This window comes from Leucoraja erinacea, chromosome 5 (genome assembly GCF_028641065.1).
Source record: "Leucoraja erinacea ecotype New England chromosome 5, Leri_hhj_1, whole genome shotgun sequence".
NCBI classification, from domain to species: domain Eukaryota; kingdom Metazoa; phylum Chordata; class Chondrichthyes; order Rajiformes; family Rajidae; genus Leucoraja; species Leucoraja erinaceus.
In genome coordinates, this window is record NC_073381.1 from 43,505,309 (window position 1) to 43,524,315 (window position 19,007).

The 19,007-nt window shown below is 41.4% G+C and overlaps 1 protein-coding gene across 23 annotated transcripts in view; it reads right to left on the bottom strand.

The window, feature by feature from the left end:
• The window catches only part of dtnba (dystrobrevin, beta a), a 446,182-nt gene that overhangs the window by 69,882 nt on the left and 357,293 nt on the right, over positions 1-19,007 (bottom strand). For 21 of the 23 annotated variants that reach the window (XM_055635471.1, XM_055635453.1, XM_055635463.1 and 18 more), the window contains 4 exons: positions 16,541-16,628; positions 13,626-13,711; positions 12,404-12,517; positions 1,394-1,490 (listed from right to left, as the gene is read on the bottom strand). In XM_055635471.1, the coding sequence (XP_055491446.1) occupies positions 1,394-1,490; positions 12,404-12,517; positions 13,626-13,711; positions 16,541-16,628 (385 nt within the window). The remainder of the gene's footprint in view (positions 1-1,393; positions 1,491-12,403; positions 12,518-13,625; positions 13,712-16,540; positions 16,629-19,007) is intronic. The other 2 variants (XM_055635451.1, XM_055635455.1) reach the window with 1 other exon arrangement.

Consider the following 19,007-nt stretch of genomic DNA (forward strand, 5'->3'; position numbering starts at 1 on the left):
CCTGTACATCCTTCCTCAGATATGGTACCCAGAATTGCTCACAATACTCAATGGTGCACACACAATTCTCAAGCATGATACCCAACACAAAATCAAGTATGCCAAATACCGTTTTCACCATATTGTCCACCGGACCTGCCACACACAGGTCATCCACCAGTGGTCCCAGATCCCTCTGCCTTACAACACTGTTCATGGCTCAACCATTTACTATATATGACACCCAAAGTGCAGCACCCCACACTTGTCAGAGATAAATTCTACTTGCCCTTCCTTGGCCAACCTATCCAACTGATCTAGAAACGGTTGTAAATTTATATATCCTACCTCACTGTTCATTATACCACCAATTTTGGAGTCACCTGCAAATTTACTAACAATATTAATTACATTGTCAACCAAATCATTGATGTAGGTAACAAAAAACAGTGGACCCAGCATCAACCCTTGCTGCCTCTCACTGGTCACAGGTTTCCAATCAGTTAAATAACTACCCTTTGATTCCTTCTTCCAAATCAATTTGGGAATCCAATTGGCTAGCTCACTTTGGATTCCATTTGAATTTATCATCCAGACTTCCACGGGAGCTTGTCAAAGGCCTTATTAAAGCCCATGTCAACATCATCCACCACCCTGCCTTCATCAATCCTTTTGATGACCTCTTCAAAAAGTTATATCACATTCATGAGACGATTTCCAATCCATATCAACATGGAGTTCAATACATTATATTTCTGAAATCATATCTGAATTGATGTAGTTCAAGAGGTCAAAACTCTTATTGGTATTGCATATTCCCAAATTTAATTTAAAAAAAACAGCTGCATGCAGTCATACAAAATATTGCAAAATAAGGATTTTAAATTATTTTTTTTGTTCTTTTTTACTGTCCCATTCTGGTCAGGAGCAAACACTTCCAGACAGCTCTTCACACAACTTATGGGACACAGCCTTAAGGACTCTAGATGATACTCTCCATCAGATCTACTTCCTACATCGTCTGTGACTGCACAACTGTGTTTCGGAAGCTCAAAACAAGGGAGCAGGACTATGACAGCCTGTGAATCTTGTCCCACCTTTTCATGACACTATAATTCCCCAAAGGAAATCCTCCTTGGTTGGCTGAAGAGATATTCAAGATACATTTTACAAGTATACAATATATACACGTTTTACAAAGCATATAAAAATACAAATTTAAATCGGTGTACATTTTTATTTTTGCAATTATAATGTAATGAATTAATAATTTAAAGAGGTAATTGATAAATGAATTACATGAAAGTCAAGAACAAAGCAAGAGCAGAAGAATAAACCAAGGGAATAAAATATTCGATCCTTAAAGGAGATGAAGGATTCAGATGTCTATATAGTAGCAGGGAACATTTCTTACCTTCAGCAGCTTCATTAGTCCTTCAAGCTGCACCATCAGCTCACGACGACTCTCTTGCAAGGCTGACATCCGCTGCTCTAGCTCGTCTTTTCTTTGCCTATTGAATGAACAGACAAAGAAATTAAGCCCCGTCTCTCTCGAAAAACACTGGGGAATTCAAGCACTCAGACTGTCTGGGTTCAGAACAAGACTGTGCATCAAAAAGCAGCTTCAGCACTCCACTGCAACACAGACAGAAACAAAGCCTCTTGTCAAACATGGCTATACCGTTAGATGAAAATTTATTCACTGAAGATGGATTGTACCAAGAAATTATGTGCATTATGTTGGAGTGCTCTTTACACTTATTCAGCGCCAATAGAATGAGATTAAAATTGGCACACCTCATTAATTTCTGTTTATTGATAACCAAGAGTAACACTTCATAAATGATGCTTTTTAAGCAGATGGTTTTACATGCTGCAGACGCGCAAGTGAAGATCAACTTCAAAAAGAGACTGCTTTAAAAAAAAAAAAATCAAATACGAACAATCACGCAGAAAAAAGAAGAAAAATACTTTCTCATCTGTATACCAGCAGATTTTAGAATGTGGAGAATTGTCTGGTTGCTTATTTATTCATGAGGATCAGTTCTTCTGAGAAAAATCTGCCGACTTAAGCCAAACTGGCTGAAGTATGAATAGTGAGGTAGTTCCTAATTGAGAACAAAATTACCCGTATTGGGACAATTGAAGTGCAATCCTCTCAACACACTCCAAAAATGACTAACATTTAAAACTTATTTGAGAAAGAGATATCTTAATGTACAATAGTTTATCATAAATTACAACCAAGAGTTTAATCAAATTATTGTCTTTGATTCCAAGAGTTTAAAAAAAATTGCCACCATAATTTGCCACTGTGTGTTTCCATAATTTTGAAATGCAATCTAGGAAAGATAATAGCAGATTGGCAAATTGGACTCATGACTGATTTAAGCAAATAAATATTTCCGTTACCCGCCCCGTTGTGCATATGTGTAGGGCACACACGCACATTCTCACAGCCACCCACATCAATATACACACAAAAAATTGTTAGTTGGTTGGTGGTCGCCTGTTCCTTTGTGACACATTACAGATGGAATTCATCACTGCTCTGCTGCATCATACCACAACACAAAGACTTCATAATATTTGGACCTATACAAAAGCATTTACATTGCTGTTCCCAAAACAGTCCAACTAAACCCCCCAAAAAAAAAACCTGATTTCTGAAGTGCAAAATACAAAATAATGATTTTAAAAAAGTATAAGACTAAGTGTCATTCCTGTTGAAAAAGGCACTTACAGAAAACAAAACAAAATTAAAAAACAGTCGATAGAAGCAGCACTGATCAAAGTTTCTAGATTAATCATAATGCTAATTTTCATCTTGTAGTCTCCAATCCAGTCCTCAAAGTTCAGTTAATCAAGCTCTATCATTAACTGCAGTCAACAAAATGCTGAAATCCAAAGCAAATTAATTTCACAATTGTTACAATTTAATAAATAAAGCTGGAAACATTTAATCAGATCTAACAACATCTGTGAAAAGGTCTGCTTCATTTCCATATTTATTGCCTGACCAGTTTCCCGCATTTTGTTTATTTTTCAGATTTTTCGCATATGCAGTTTTTTTTCTTTTTAAATAGCCATATTTGTACCCATTTTCTTTTGGTTAAAAATTAAATATTTGTAACATTTATCTTAAAGACATGAGGTATATCCCTAAATCTGGAGGTATGCGTTTTCAAACATCTGTGCCTTTTGCCGGATGGGAGAGGGAAGAAGAAAGAGAGACAGGGGTGAGACTGGTCTTTGATTATGCTGCTGGCCTCGCAGATGCATTGTGATGTGTAGATGGAGTTAATGGAAGGGAGATTGGTTAGCATGATGGACTGCGCTACCTCCACAATTCCCTGCGATTTCCTGCATTCTTAGATGGAGCTGTTCCCAAACTAGGCTGTGATGCTTTCTATGGCACATCTGTAAACGTTGGTGAGGGTTGTTGGGGACATGCTGAACTCAGGTGCTGTCTGTGTGGAGTTTGCTGGTTCCCCCTGTGACCACGTGGGGTTTCTCCCAGGTGGGTGCTCTGGTTTCCTCCCACATCCCAAGGACATGCAGGTTTATGGGTTAATTGGTCACGGTAGAATTGCCCCCAGTGTGTGGGGAGTGGATGAGGATGATGAGAAGGTGTTTCAGTTACCAGGAGGGAATGGATAGGCTGGTTTTGCCTTCCTTGGAGCAGGGAATGCTGAGGGAGGGCCAGATTTAGATAGACAGAAATATAAAAGGCATAGGCATGGCAGATAATGAGAATATTTTACCCTAAATAGCAGTATCTAGTTACAGATGCCATTGGTTTAAGGTGAGTAGGACATTAAGAGAGGTTCTGAAGAATAATTTTTTGACCCAGACAGTGGCTAAAATCTGGTACACACCATTTCAAGGGACAATTTTACTTTTATACCAAGCGAATTAACATACAAACCTGTACGTCTTTGGAGTATGAGAGGGAACCCATGCAGGTTCTCGGAGAAAACCCATGCAGGTCACGCGGAGAAGGTACAAACTCCGTACACACAAGCATCTGTAGTCAGGATCCAACACGGGTCACTGTTGCTGTAAGACAGCAACTCTACCGCTGTGCCACCATGCTTCCACCCTTGATAGAAACATAGAAAATAGGTGCAGGAGTAGGCCATTCAGCCCCGAGCCTGCACCGCCATTCAATATGATCATGGCTGATCATCCAACTCAGTATCCTGTACCTGCCTTCTCTCCATACCCCCTGATCCCTTTAATCACAAGGGCCACATCTAACTCCCTCTTAAATATAGCCAATGAACTGGCCTCAACTACCTTCTGTGGCAGGGAATTCCACAGATTCACCACTCTCTGCGTGAAAAATGTTTTTCTCATCTCGGTCCTAAAAGATTTCCCCCTTATCCTTAAACTGTGACTCCTTGTTCTGGACTTCCCCAACATCGGTAACAATCTTCCTGCATCTAGCCTGTCCAACTCCTTAATAATTTTGTAAGTAATATTTGATTCCCTTTTTCACTGCTGGACCCACTTCTTGTTTTCATTTGGGTTAAACAGAGAGTAGTCAATCAAAGGACAGGGAGGAATATCGTTTCTGAGAATTACCTTAATTTCCCAGATATTATGATTGAGGAGGCCTATATATATATATATATATGAATCTTCTTATCCAGCCTTGGACAGTGGGAACAGCAGTTATAGAAATCATAATCAATTTGCCTTGCGTTTCTGATGGCCAATATTAGTATAATCTTTGAAACAGAATGTAACAGTTATCAAAAACCTGGCTCAAGTCAGTGATACTTTTTAGTTTAATTAGTTATCCGGTGACTATCTTCCTCACTCTTTTTCAAAGGTACTTATTTTTCCTCCGAATACATTTCTTGTGACAATACAACTCAAAATATGTGGGTCCATTTTTTGGAAAGCATCAATAACCTGAGTAATGTGTCAAAATAATTGCTTGGAACAAATTAAATTATCAGATAAAAATAATCCAAAACAAATCTTTGTAAGTAATGGCTCAAATTGGAAAGGATTGTGAAGTCTATTGCTCATTCCAAGCCAAATCATTGCTTTACAATATAAACTGGCAAAGTGGTCTTCTATGGAATCTGCATAATTGCTTATTGGTCCATCAGGCTGGAAGAACAAAATCCTCCCCCATCTTTTCCCCTAACCCACATCCCTCGACTATGCCCCACCTGGACTTGTACCTATTGCTCCCTCTCACATCCACCAACATTTCCTCCTCTAGCTTCACAAGTTGCAACTCTTCAATCCTTCTGTCCTATCCCTTCTGCCTTTGCATCTGTGGCCATTGTCCACAAGCTATCTATCAACCTCCACTCCACCTCACTTATATCAACCCATTACCTGCCAGTATGGACACAAAAAGCTGGAGTAACTCAGCGGAACAGGCAGCATCTCTGGAGAGAAGGAATGGGTAACATTTCAGGTCGAGTATTGACTCGAAACATCACACATTCCATCTCTCCAGAGATGCTGCCTGACCCGCTGAGTTACTCAGGCTTTTTGTGTGTGTATTCGGTTTAAACCAGCATCAGCAGTTCCTTCTTACACATTACCTGCCAGGCTTCGACCTGCCGCTCCTCTCTTCCATCTTTCTTCCACCAGCCCTGACAATCAATCTGACGAAGGACCCCGAACCAAAACATCACCTATCCATATCCTCGAGAGATGCTGCCTGACAACTGAGATGCTATTACAGCACTTTGTGTCAGCAATTGATCTCTTCTCAGATAACTGCCTAGGAAATGCAAAAAATATATTTCCTTGAGGATAGACACAATATTCTGGAGGAACTCTGGCAGCATCTCTGGAGAAAATTGGTAGATGATGTTTCGGGTCGGGACTCTCCCTCATTTCAGATCCTCACCCGAAACTTCACCTATCCATTTTCTCCAGAGATGTTGCGTTTATCTTTAAGAAAGAACTGCAAATGCTGGTTTAAATCAAAGGAAGACACAAAATGCAGGAGTAACTCAGTGGGACAGGCAGGGTCGCTGGAGATAAGGAATGGGTGACGTTCAGAAGAAGGGTCTCAACCCGAAACATCACCTTCCTTCTCGCCAGAGATGCTGCCTGTTCTGCTGAGTTCCTCTTGCTTTTTGTATCTACCATGCATTCATCTTTGGTATAAACCAGCATCAGCAGTTACTTTTTATTATATCTTTTCTTGAGGACCTACTTTTAGGAAAATTATTTGACTGACTTGGTTCACCTCTTTAAGCATTATTCCTGTCTAATCGGTTCTTAGCCATACATTTGCAAGGACAGCCTGGTGTTGACTTTCTCTAATTGTGGGATGGATGGGAGAGGTGATGGATAAAGCAACCAGCAGGAGGCTTGAATCAGCTGCAGTGGATAATCTTGGTGGTGCCTTACTCCATCTTGTGGTTTAGTTGAGAACTGAAAAGGTATCTTTTATAGAATGCAACTGAGAATCCATCAGTGACACTGGAGCGACTACAACTAGTTTCCAGCATCATCGCGAGACCAATGCTATTTCATTTATTTGTTAGTAATCACGAAATAAGTACTGGCATGATGAGCTAAATATCTTCTTCCTGTGATGTATCAGTCTATTATAAACAAAATAAATAAAGAGTATTTCAGGAGACTTTTAATCTTTCATGCAGTGCAACTTGTTTATCATCATCGAATGGTAAACTTACATGAATTACCAATGTGGAGACAAGGGAAGGAATCTCAATTCAGAATTCAATTTACCTTTTATAGAACGGATAGGTTAAATGCACAGTATTTTACCCAGAGTAGGGGCATCAAGAACCAGGGTACGTAGTTTGAAGGTGAGAGGGGGGAGATTTAAAAGGAACCCGAGTGGCAACTTTTACACACACCGGGTGTTGGGTATATGGCTGTGCTGGCCCAAAGGGCCAAATTGCCTCCTCCTGCACCTGTTTTCTATGTTTCTAATGTCGGAGGATTATGTGTTGTATGCGACCGGCGATGAGGTGAAAGGTAAGGACTAGGGGGACTGTCCCTGTTGCGACTAGGTGGAGGGGGAGCAAGGGCGGAGCTGCGGAGTGTAGCTGGGGCATCTTGGTTGTCATGGGCAAGTTGGGCCAAAGGGCCTATTTCCGTGCTGCATGACCTCATGACACGTTAGTGTCAAAGATTGAGGACTAATGCATTCATAGAAAATCCAACCCCTTAAGAATTTTGTAAGTTTCTATAAGATCTCCCCTCAATCTTCTAAATTCTATCGAGTACAAGCCGAGTCTATCCAGTCTTTCTTCATATGAAAGTCCTGACACCCCAGGAATCAGTCTGGTGAACCTTCTCTGTACTCCCTCTACGGCAAGAATGTCTTTCCTCAGATTAGGAGAACAAAACTGTACGCAATACTGCAGGTGTGGTCTCACCAAGACCCTGTTTAAGAAGGAACTGCAGATGCTGGAAAAATCTAAGTTAGACAAAAATGCTGGAGAAACTTAGCGGGTGAGGCAGCATCGATGGAGCGAAGGAATAGGTGACATTTCGGGTCAAGACCCTTCTTCAGATGAATGCCAGTAGTCTCTTCCTCAGGATAGGGGAATCAAGACCTTGAGGGCATAGGGCTCAGGTGAAGGGGGAAAGGATTTAACAGGAACCTGATGGGCAGCTTTTTCCACACACTGGGTGATGGGTACATGGAACGGAATGCCAGAGAAAGTAGTTGAGGCAGGTACAATAACAACATTTAAAAAAACATTTGGACAGGTACATGGATAGGAACAGTTTAGAGGGATATGGCCCCAACGCTGACAAATGGGAGCTTATATGGGGTACCTTGGTCAGCATGAATGAGTTTAGCCAAAGTAATATAATTCCACATTGATGATTCTATGATTCCATAAATCAACAAACAAAATGACTGTCATCTTTCATGGATATTTATGGTCTTTCAATTATTTTGCTCAGAGGACAGCTGAACAGGCTGAGGCCACAAAGTGCTGGAGTAACTCAGCGGGTCAGGCAGCATCTCTGGAGAACATGAAGTTTTGGATCAGGATAGGTGAAGTTTTGGTTCAGGACCTTTCTTTTGTAAACTAATATCTGAAGTTCCTTTGATTCTACATTCAATTAGGTCAATTTATCTGGTCAGCAAGTAGTGCAAGGTACATTCAAGGAGATTTCCCATTGTATTAAAAGGTGTGGCTCATGTTTCACGCCTCTCTACAGACTACAACCCCAAGGAATTGAATCAAAGATCAAAAGTGTTGCTGTGATAGGTAAGATAGGTCTAGCTAAGAGAAGTCAGAAACTGCTCACACACCAACATTCATTTGCTGAATCCTGTTTCGTGCCAAAGCTTCGTTACTTTAGCAAATAAAACTGAATTTAAGAGATATTCAGGTAAGTATTTGATGGGAAACATAAACTATGTGACATGTTTAAACATTACCTGTAGAACCAAGGTGGAAAATAAACATAAGTATTGATTAAAGCACACCATTTTCTGAACTCTTTAAATCATCAAGACATATGAATCAATACATAATTCCCCATAGGTACGGCATTTAGGTCACTAGTGCAAAAGCTGGGAAAGTGTAATAATTGTAAGTCTTTGGGAGACAGTAACAATCATATTCAAGAATGTGTGTGTGGCTCAAGGCATAGAATTGATCTTCTGAACAATGACGCCAAGACATTGCAACCCTAGAGCCAGCTGAAAGGAATAAAACTTCTAAAATGGAGCAAAAGACTAAACTCATAGATTGAGCGTGGAAACAGAGCCCTTAGCCCAATTTGCCCACATCAGCCAACATGTCCCAGCTACACTAGTCCTACTGGCCTGCGTTGAACCTTATCCACCCAAACCCGTTCTATCCATGTGTTCAAGAAGGAACTGCAGATGCTGGAAGATCGAAGGTACACAAAAATGCTGGAGAAACTCAGCGGGTGCAGCAGCATCTATGGAGCGAAGGAAATAGGTGACGTTTCGGGCCGAAACCCTTCTTCAGACTGATGGGGGGTGGGGGGATGGGGGGGAGAAGGAAGGAAAAAGGGAGGAGGAGGAGCCTGAGGGCGGGGGGATGGGAGGAGACAGCTCGAGGGTTAAGGAAGGGGACATCCCTGAAGAGCGAGTCTGTCCCCTGCGATGGAGAGATGGAGACAGACTTCTGACCAACATACACTACAAACCCACTGACTCACATGGCTATCTGGACTACACGTCTTCCCACCCTGCTTCCTGTAAGGACTCCATCCCCTACTCCCAATTCCTCCGCCTAGGCCACATCTGTTCCCAGGATGAGTCGTTTCACACCAGGGCATCGGAAATGTCCTCGCTCTTCAGGGAACGGGGATTCCCCTCCTCCACCACAGATGAGGCTCGCACCAGGGTCTCGTCCATACCCCACAACACTGCTCTCTCTCCCCATCCCCGCACTCGCAACAAGGGCAGAGTCCCCCTAGTCCTCACCTTTCACCCCACCAGCCGGAAAATATAACAAATAATCCTCCGCCATTTCCGCCACCTCCAACGTGACCCCACCACTCGCCACATCTTCCCATCTCCCCCCCATGTCTGCCTTCCGCAAAGACCGCTCCCTCCGCAACTCCCTTGTCAATTCTTCCCTTCCCTCCCGTACCACCCCCTCCCCGGGCACTTTCCGTTACAATCGCAAGAAATGCAACACCTGTCCCTTCACCTCCCCCCCTCGAAACCATTCAAGGACCCAAGCAGTCGTTCCAGGTGCGACAAAGGTTCACTGTATCTCCTCCAACCTCATCTACTGCATCCGCTGCTCTAGATGTCAGCTGATTTACATCGGGGAGACTAAGCGGAGGTTGGGCGATCGTTTCGCCAAACACCTCCGCTCAGTCCGCAATAACCTACCTGAACTCCCGGTGGCTCAGCACTTCAACTCCCCCTCCCATTCCTAATCTGACCTCTCTGTCCTGGGTCTCCTCCATTGCCAGAGTGAGCAACACCGGAAATTGGAGGAACAACACCTCATATTCCGCCTGGGTTGCTTGCGTCCGGTTGGCATGAACATTGAATTCTCCCAATTTTGCTAGCCCTTGCTGTCTCCTCCCCTTCCTTAACCCTCGAGCTGTCTCCTCCTACCCCCCCGCCCTCGGGCTCCTCCTCTTCCCTTTTTCCTACCTTCCCCCCCCCACCCCCCATCAGTCTGAAGAATGGTTTCGGCCCAAAACGTCACCTATTTCCTTCGCTCCATAGATGCTGCTGCACCAGCTGAGTTTCTCCAGCATTTTTGTGTACCTTCTGTTCTATCCATGTACCTGTCTAACTGTTTCTTAAATGTTGCGATCATCCCTGCCTCAACAACCTCCTCTGGCAGCTCGTCCCATACACCCATGCAATGTCATGTTGCAGTTGTATAAGAGCAGTTGGTGAGCCCGCAAAATATTTGTGCTCAGTTCTGAGCACCATGTTTAGAAAAGACATTGTCAAGCTTGAAAGGGTTCAGAGAAGATTTATGAGGATGTTGCCAGGACTAGAGGGTCTGAGCTATAGGCAGAGGTTGAGTAGGCTAGGACTCTATTCCTTTGAACGCGGGAGGTTGAGGGGTGATCTTATAGAGGTGTATACGATCATGAGGGGAATAGATCGGGTAGATGCACATAATCTCATGCCCAGAATAGGGGAATTGAGGACCAGAGGACATAGGTTCAAGGTGAAGGATAAAAGGTTTAATAGGAATCTGAGCTGTAACTTTTTCACACAAAGGTGATGGGTGTATGGAACCCGCTGCCCGAGGAGGTAGTTGAGGCTGGGACTATCCCAACATTTAAGAAATAGTTAAACAGGTACATGGATAGGACAAGTTTGTAGGGATATGGACCAAACGCAGGCAGGTGGGACTAGTGTAGTTGGGACATGTCCGGTGTGGGCAAGTTGGGCCGAAGGGCCTGGTTCTACACAGTATCACTCTATGACCTATTCATTTCTATTCAACAGATATGGGGTGAAAGCAGGAACAGGGTACTGATTTTGGATGATCAGCCATGATCATATTGAATGGCAGCGCTAGCTCCAAGGACCGAATGGCCTACTCCTGCACTTATTTCCTATGTTTCTATACTCAATACTGACTGATGAAGGCCAACGTGCCAAAGGCCTTTTTGACCATTCTATCTACCTGCGATTCCACCTTCAACAAACTATGTACCTGCATTCCAAGATCCCTCTGCTCTATAACACACCCCAGAGCCCTAACATTCACTGTGTAGGTGTTGCCCATGTTGGACTTCCAAAATGCAACACCTCACATTGCTCTTTATTAAAATCCATCAACTATTGCTCAGCCCACCTGGCCAATCGACCAAGGTCCTGCTGCAATCTTTCACAACCATCTTCACTATCTGCAATACCACCCACTTTTGTATCATCAGCTAACTTGCTAGTCTTGCCATGTACATTCTCACCCAAATCGTTGATATGGATGACAAACAGTAAGGGGCCCAGAACTGAACCCTGAGGCTCACCACTAGTCACAGGCCTCCAGTCTGAGAATCAACCTTCCACCAACACCCTCTGCTTTCTTCCATGAAGCCAATTTTCTATCCTTGAATCCCACGTGAACTCATGAGAAAGAACTATGGAAAGCGAGAACCTTTTGGAATTATTCAGAGAGAAAATGGTTATGTTTTTGGAAAAGTTACTTTTTTTTTTCCTGCTGAAAAGTTACTTTTTCTACCTTCAAAAACAAATTTTGATCTTACAGTTATACAACAATAATGGGAAACAAAAGGCAATGCCTACACGAAAAATATCTATCTTTATGTGAATGGCAGCTTATTTTGTTGATTTATCACTATTTGCTTGCTTGTATCTTGTGAGGATATCTAAAGCAATTAGTATAAGTAATGTGCCACAAACATATTTCATGCAGTTGTGGAATAATTAATTGAAACCATTTTTTTTAATGTGCCAATATGTAAACAAAAATTAGTATTAGAGGAACTCAGTGATTCAGGCAGCAACTATGGAGGGAAAGGACTGAACAGCATCAGGAACCATCTTCAGACTGATGAAAGCCAGACTGAAGAAGGGTCTCAAACTGAAGCGTTATCTGTCCATTGCCTCCACAGATGCTGCTTGACTCACTGTTTCCTCCAGCACTTTGCTTTTTGGTCAAGATTCCAGCATCTGCAGTTTCCTGTGTCTCCATTTACAGAAAAAATAACTGTGTTCTGAAAATTACTGAGTTTCCTGCCTCCTGTTATTTCTTTTGCATGATCATAATGAATTATAAATTTCATCGCATGTTACAGGAAATAATACTGACAATTAACATGACAATTCAGGTCATCAGGCCGAAACATTAATTCTGCTCCTTTTTACACATTTGCCTAAAATCCATTGAGTGTCTTATAATGTTAGATGTCGCCAATGAAACAGCCAAAGTATAAAGGCTAACAAGAGATATACTGTACCAAATCTCACCTTAGTAGCCTCAGTTCAGCCAGCAGGGTAGGATTCTGCTGTGCTTTCTCTGGAGTCTGTTGGGAGGCCTGCTCATGTTCCAACCTGAGACGTTGAATTTCTTGAAGGATCTCCCTGAAAATAAGATTAGAAAAATTGAATATTTTCTCTCAAAGATTTAAAAGTTTACCGGCAATAACACTAAGTATGATAATCACAGATATTTACATTGCAATTTTTAGCCATTTGCATAATATGACTATGCCCTTTCAGCCTAATCTTAATTTACAATGTATTGACCCCCTAAAACTTGCAAATGGCAGCATTTTTATTGAATATCAAATTACTTTTTAACAGCAAGTTTCAGATTTTCAAAAGTCCAAGTGAAATATTTATCTCTGTTAACTTAAAATTCCGAACACCCTGTCTGCTAAGGAAAATAATCCTTCACAAATAATCTATTTAAGAACCTATCTTTGATCCAGGATGTGATGTGGTTTAGAGACAAGCTGACTTTGCCACACCCAAAATAGTATCAGTGATTAGGGTAATGGTGAGTAGGTACCATTTGATCATATCATTGATCACATATTCCATCACTTTGCTACTGATTGAAGGCAAATTGCTGGTTATAATTAAGAATCCCCTTCCACGGCCTACTCACTACTGATGCCAGGCTCACATGCTTGTAGTTCCCAGGTTTGTCCTTCCTATCCATCTTAAATATGGAATAAATTTGAATTCCCCTTTATAAGTGGTGCCAATATTCGTTATAATCTCTTTTTGCATCTCCTTATCTCCCCTTTGAACTTCTCGCAATCGACCGCCGGTTTTCACTTTTGTTAAGAGCCTGGCATTTGTCATGCGCGAATTTGCCTGCTGACCAGAAACATTGTCTGCCTATTTCCATCCACAGATGTTGCCTGACCTGCCGAGTTCCTATAACATCGTGTGTTTTAAACGCTAGTGTTTCCATTGTTTTATTTTACTCACTGCTGCAATTAACATGACAACGCCACATGTTACTGCTTTCCAAGACAGTAAAAAAAAGTTTGTGGCAATCTTTATTTCTCCCAAGTTTCCAATGCATATCCCCTTCAGGCAGCTCCATTTATCTTTTTGTTATCCTGCTATGAAGGTATTCGATGACGAGAGAACAAAAATATTTTCTGAAATTAGTCCACATTTCAAAACAAAGTTATCAGCAGATTTGCTGCAGTATCTGAGACATAATTGTTCCAACCTGTTTTTATTTTCAAGTTCTGCAATTAACTGCCGCTGCTGTTTGTTTGCATCAAAGTTGAAGGCCAGTTCTGGAGTTGAACGCTGCTAAAATGCAAAATAGATCATTTTATAGAACAGTGCAAACAAAGGACTTTTGCAACAACCACATAACCAACTGGTCATTTTATTATACTTTCCTGCCATTCCTCCATTACACAATAAAGACCATAAATAGAAGGAACAGAAGTAGGCTGGTCACCACTCAAGCCTGCTCTGCCATTCAATAAGATGGCAACTGATCCGACTTGCCTCAAATTCACTTTCCTACTACCCTTGATTCTGCTGCTGACTATCAATCTACCCCAGCCTCACGTGCACAGACTCTTCCCCCACAAGCCTCAGTGGTAAAGATCCAAAACCCCACAATACTGAGAAGACAAAATTGTTCCTTATCTTAGCTTTAACTTGATGCTCCTTATTTTGAGACCATGCATTTAAGTTCTGAACTTTCCTTAGCTAGGAAGTACACATGCAACCTGTTTATCCTATGAATCTGTATGATTCAATAAGATTGCTTCTCATTCTTCTAAACTCACGCACGTCCCAGTCCACTTAACCTTTTCTTATGGGATGATCATCCCAGTAAACCTTCTTTGAACAGCTGAAGTAATGTATTTCTCCTTAAACAGGAGGACTAAAATGGTTTTCAGGAACTTTAAATGTAAGCTCACCATTGTCCTTGTATCGTTGAATATGACTTCCCTACTTTTGTACTTCAACCTTCTTGAAATAAGGGAAAACATTCTATAAGGATCCCCGATGAACTGTTGCACCAACATGCTGCCTCTGTTTTATTGTGCACAAAGGCCCCAAAATTCCTTGCAGCTTTCTGCAATTTTTTCTCCATTAAAATTGTACTTGAATTTTTCATTTATCCTTCCAAAATGAACAACTTTATATTTTCCCATATTGTATTCCAATACCCAACTGTTTGCTTACTTGCTTGAAGTGGAAAACAATTATGATTGTTTCCAGGTTGAAAGACACAGACCCAGAAATCCAACCAGCCACTTGTAAATGGCAACGGAAGCCACAAAGTGCTGGACTACCTCAGCGGTCAGCCAGCATCTCTGGAGAAAAATGATAGGCGCCATTTTGTATCGGGACTCTTCTTCAGACTGAAAAGTCTTGTACTTCTTTTTCTACTTATAAATGGCACATGCTGATGGTGTGTTTGTTGTAAAGAGGATCGTTCACCCCTTGTTTAGAGGGGTGTTGTGGGAAATCCATTCACATGGATCCAAGAGCACCCATCATTGTCCTACCAGATTTTGATGGTCCTCTTTTATCTGTATTAACATGAATAAGGGAGTTTCCTTGGGCAAACCACATCCTGGCACTGGCAACCTAATTCAGTTGTTCCCTTTATTAAATTACCAGCTCTCTCACAAGCTCATGACCCCCTACCAATCACATTATTGTACTCACTGATCTCCCATCCTACAATCAATGATCCCACAACCCAATTCCTGACCATGAATCAAAGACTCTGACTCGGCAACATCCCATCAACTCACCAAAGTGCGCAACCTCACAAGTGGTTGACACTTACTCTGACCCAACCAGCACCCCAATGGAACATCCAGAGATTCTGCCCGTCCCTCTGTGTTACTCCAATATTTTGTGTCGAACCCCAATGATGCACCTTCATCTCCCCAACTCTGCATTTCTGGAGATCCAGGTGAACCCTGGTTCACCTCAAAACTCCAATCCGTCAGTTAATCCCCAGACTCTAGCATAGCTCTGCACCTTGCACTAAGGAATGGCCATATTATTTTGAAGGCCAGTCGTTACTAAACTTTCAACGCATGATCCTGTGACCAAAATCGCCATTACTGTGCAATGACTGATTAACATGGCTCTGTGGGTGTGATGAATGTAGTCTATATGGGCTTCAGCAAAGCCTTCAACAACTTCCCACATGTGAAACTGTTCCAAAAGGTTTGAGCCCATGGGATCCAAAACAAGTTAAAGGTTCAAAGGTATTTTATTGTCACATGTACCAATTAAGGTACAGTGATATTCGATTTACCATATGGCCATACAGTTAATAAATTGGATCCAAACTTCACCTGATAGTAGGACGCAAAGGGTAATGGTGGAGGCTGTTGATGTGACTGGAAGCCTCCAACCAGTGGTGCGCCACAGGCATTGGTGCTATGCTCCTTGTCTACAGGATGATAACTAATGATTTGGCAAGATGGCATTTAATTCTTCCGTGTGCTCTGATGCCCTTTGGGAGTACTAATCAGGGTAGAACATACAAGTGAATGGTTAGGCACTAAGGCTCGAGGGGGTATTAAACAACAGAAATGCTGGGTATGTTTACCTTGGAGCAGAGTGGGCCCCTTACATGTGCACACAACTGTAAGGAGCATGGAAAGGATAGATAGTGGTAAACATCTCCTCAGTGCAGATGTGTAAAGCTGGAGGGATAGATGAAGGGTAAAGGGTCAGAGGAGGAACCTCTCTCCTCAAGGGGCTTGGAATCTGGGGCACACTGTCTGGAGGGGGAGATTGAGGCAGATAACCAACCTACCAGATAAACCTTCACAATGTGTATTTTATGTACAAAGGATGTTCACTTTTGTGTTCAGACAACGATTCCAATATAATTCAATTATCCCTAACATTTATTTAAACATTTTAAACTGCTACTAAAAATCAAACTATTTAGTGACATTATTCCAGTCTTATGACCGACCGGCATTTATCAACCCTATCCAGCTGTTTTGTGAATCAAAAATCAAGACCCATATCTATTAATCTAGGTCAAGCAAAAACATACTGATCTTTCATGTAAAGAATTATTATGTTTTTGCTCTTGGGTGGCAAGAAGAGGCTAAGACGAATGGAGAAGGCTGTGCTACTTACTGTGTTTCCAGCTTCTGCAGCCAACCTGGCAGCATACCTGGCAATCAGCCGGTGTTCTTCGTCAAGTCGGCTGGGACTTTCCAGGAAACTGCCCAGAAATGAATTCAAATTAAAATACAACCCTTCAAAACTCAGCCTTATTTGTAAGTGGTTCCCTGCATGAGGTGAGCTGTTTGAATAACTAATGTTTAATCAGAAATTCAATCAACTTTCCTATTATTGTTCACAAACTGAATTAAGACTCCAATTGAGGATTACACATATATTCAATATCCACAAACAGTGTGGTTTAATAGAATTTGATCCTCTTGTCATATGTAAATTATTTGAAAATATATTTGGATATATTGTCAAATCCAAAAGCATCAATATAAAAATGTCTTTAAATTTCAAAAGTGAGAAATCTTGTAATTTTAGCTCTGTCGTATGTTCTTTTATCAAACAATTACATTTCTGTTAACTTGAGCAAATTTTGGTATCCTGCAAAGTTATTCCTCTTCTTGCATATTCAAAACTGGAATTATAAGGTAGGTTCACATTACTCAAATTAAAAAAAAATAATTTGGCTTGGAATTATTTGAGGGAAATATTTATTAAGTAGGTATTCAAAGGCAATTGCCGATGATGCGTTTTCTTGGGGTTGAGGTCATAATGTTAAGTCCGGAGAATGGAATAAAGCCAAGCAATAATGGAGGGCTCAAATACTGGAGCCAAGGATATATTGCACATTGGACATCAGCACTCCAGAGAAGTTGTCTATTCCCCTCCACACTAGTTGCCTGACCCACAGTTCCTCCAGCAGTCTGTTTTTTTTTTCCATCCCGCTCAATCTTGTTGCTGTTGGCTGATCTTCATCTTAATTGGCTTACATATTTTTACTGATTAAATACCCCTGGTTACATAGGAACAATAAATATATCAGGGTTTGTGCTTGTAGTTGAATGAATTTGCACCTAAACCTCTGGGTTTAAATTACAAAGAGAGAATGTCTACTCCATCTCAGAAAAATGGAAACTGAATTGATTTCTCTGGTATTTGGTTTTGAGATGAATATAAAGAAATGACGTGTTTCCACACAAGGAACAATGGAATTGGTAGACTCTTACAGGCCTTTACAAGTTGCATAATACACATTTAGGATTGTGGGTATGTAGTTTTAGTAGAATTCAAAATTAAAAAATGGAATTGCTAAATCTATATAATTGTTCAACTCCTGAATTAACAGTGCCAATACTTTTTGCATCAACATTCCCTTGAATTTAATTTTCCACTGTCAACAAACTTGATCTCATCAAAACCTAATTTCCAAGTACACGTCAAGTCCTCCATGTCCATCATCCCATTAGCATCTTGCAACCCCTCAACTCGTCTAGTCTCTGTTGAATCTTACAATCTTACAACACTTCCATCAGTCCAATTCCCCCACTTATTTCTTGTACCCTACTCTCTCTCATGTGTCGCTCAACCTCAACCCATCTACCTTGGGGATAATTTACTGCAGCCAATTAACGTTTAAAAGATATTAGACAGGCGCATGGACAGGAAAGGTTTAGAGGGATAATGCCCCTGTTCCACTTAGGAAACCTGAACGGAAACCTCTGGAGACTTTGCGCCCCACCCAAGGTTTCCGCGCGGTTCCCGGAGGTTGCAGGTGGTTGCCGGAGGTTGCAGGTAGTGGAAGCAGGTAGGAAGACTGACAAAAACCTCCAGGAACCTCATGGATACCTTGGGTGGGGCGCAAAGTCTCCAGATGTTTCCGTTCAGGTTTCCTAAGTGGGAAGGGGCATAAGGACACAACGGAGACAGGTGAGACTAGTGTAGATAGGGCGCCTTGGTAAGCATGGGCAAGTTGGGCCGAAGGGCCTATTTCCATTCCATCTATGATTTGATAACGAACTTTGGACATCTTTGGAACTTGTCTGTGTGTACCATCTTGTAAAGAATTAACCAATACCATAGATAAATACAATTAATATTAGTTCTCAAATTACCACACTCAGTAAACTGAACCAGCTAATTTTTGTGACATTGGTTAGATTTTGCAGTGGACAGAGAATGAGCAGCATTCACCTTCCAATGTGTTTATGCACTTGTATGAAGATAAAGCAATGGAGCATCACTGCAACTAATCACATTGAATAAATCTTACATGGGATGCAAAGACTGAGTAAAGAACTGTAAATTAGGATTGCTATGCCATTGTACAATCATGAATAAAAAGCAAAGAGAGAATGAAGCTGGAATTGATATAAGACAAATGAGAGGAAAATAAAATGATTAAGTTATTTTTTAGGATTACCGCAAGGATTAAAATCTAAAAGAATAAAACACCACAGTATTCAAAGTAAATTTAAAGGTTTAAACATTTCAGTAAAAATAATGAAGATTAACGTTTAATTCAGCATTCATTCACTGGAATGGACAGGTTCCAAAATTTCCTGCTGTGTTTCCAGCAGACAATTGCATA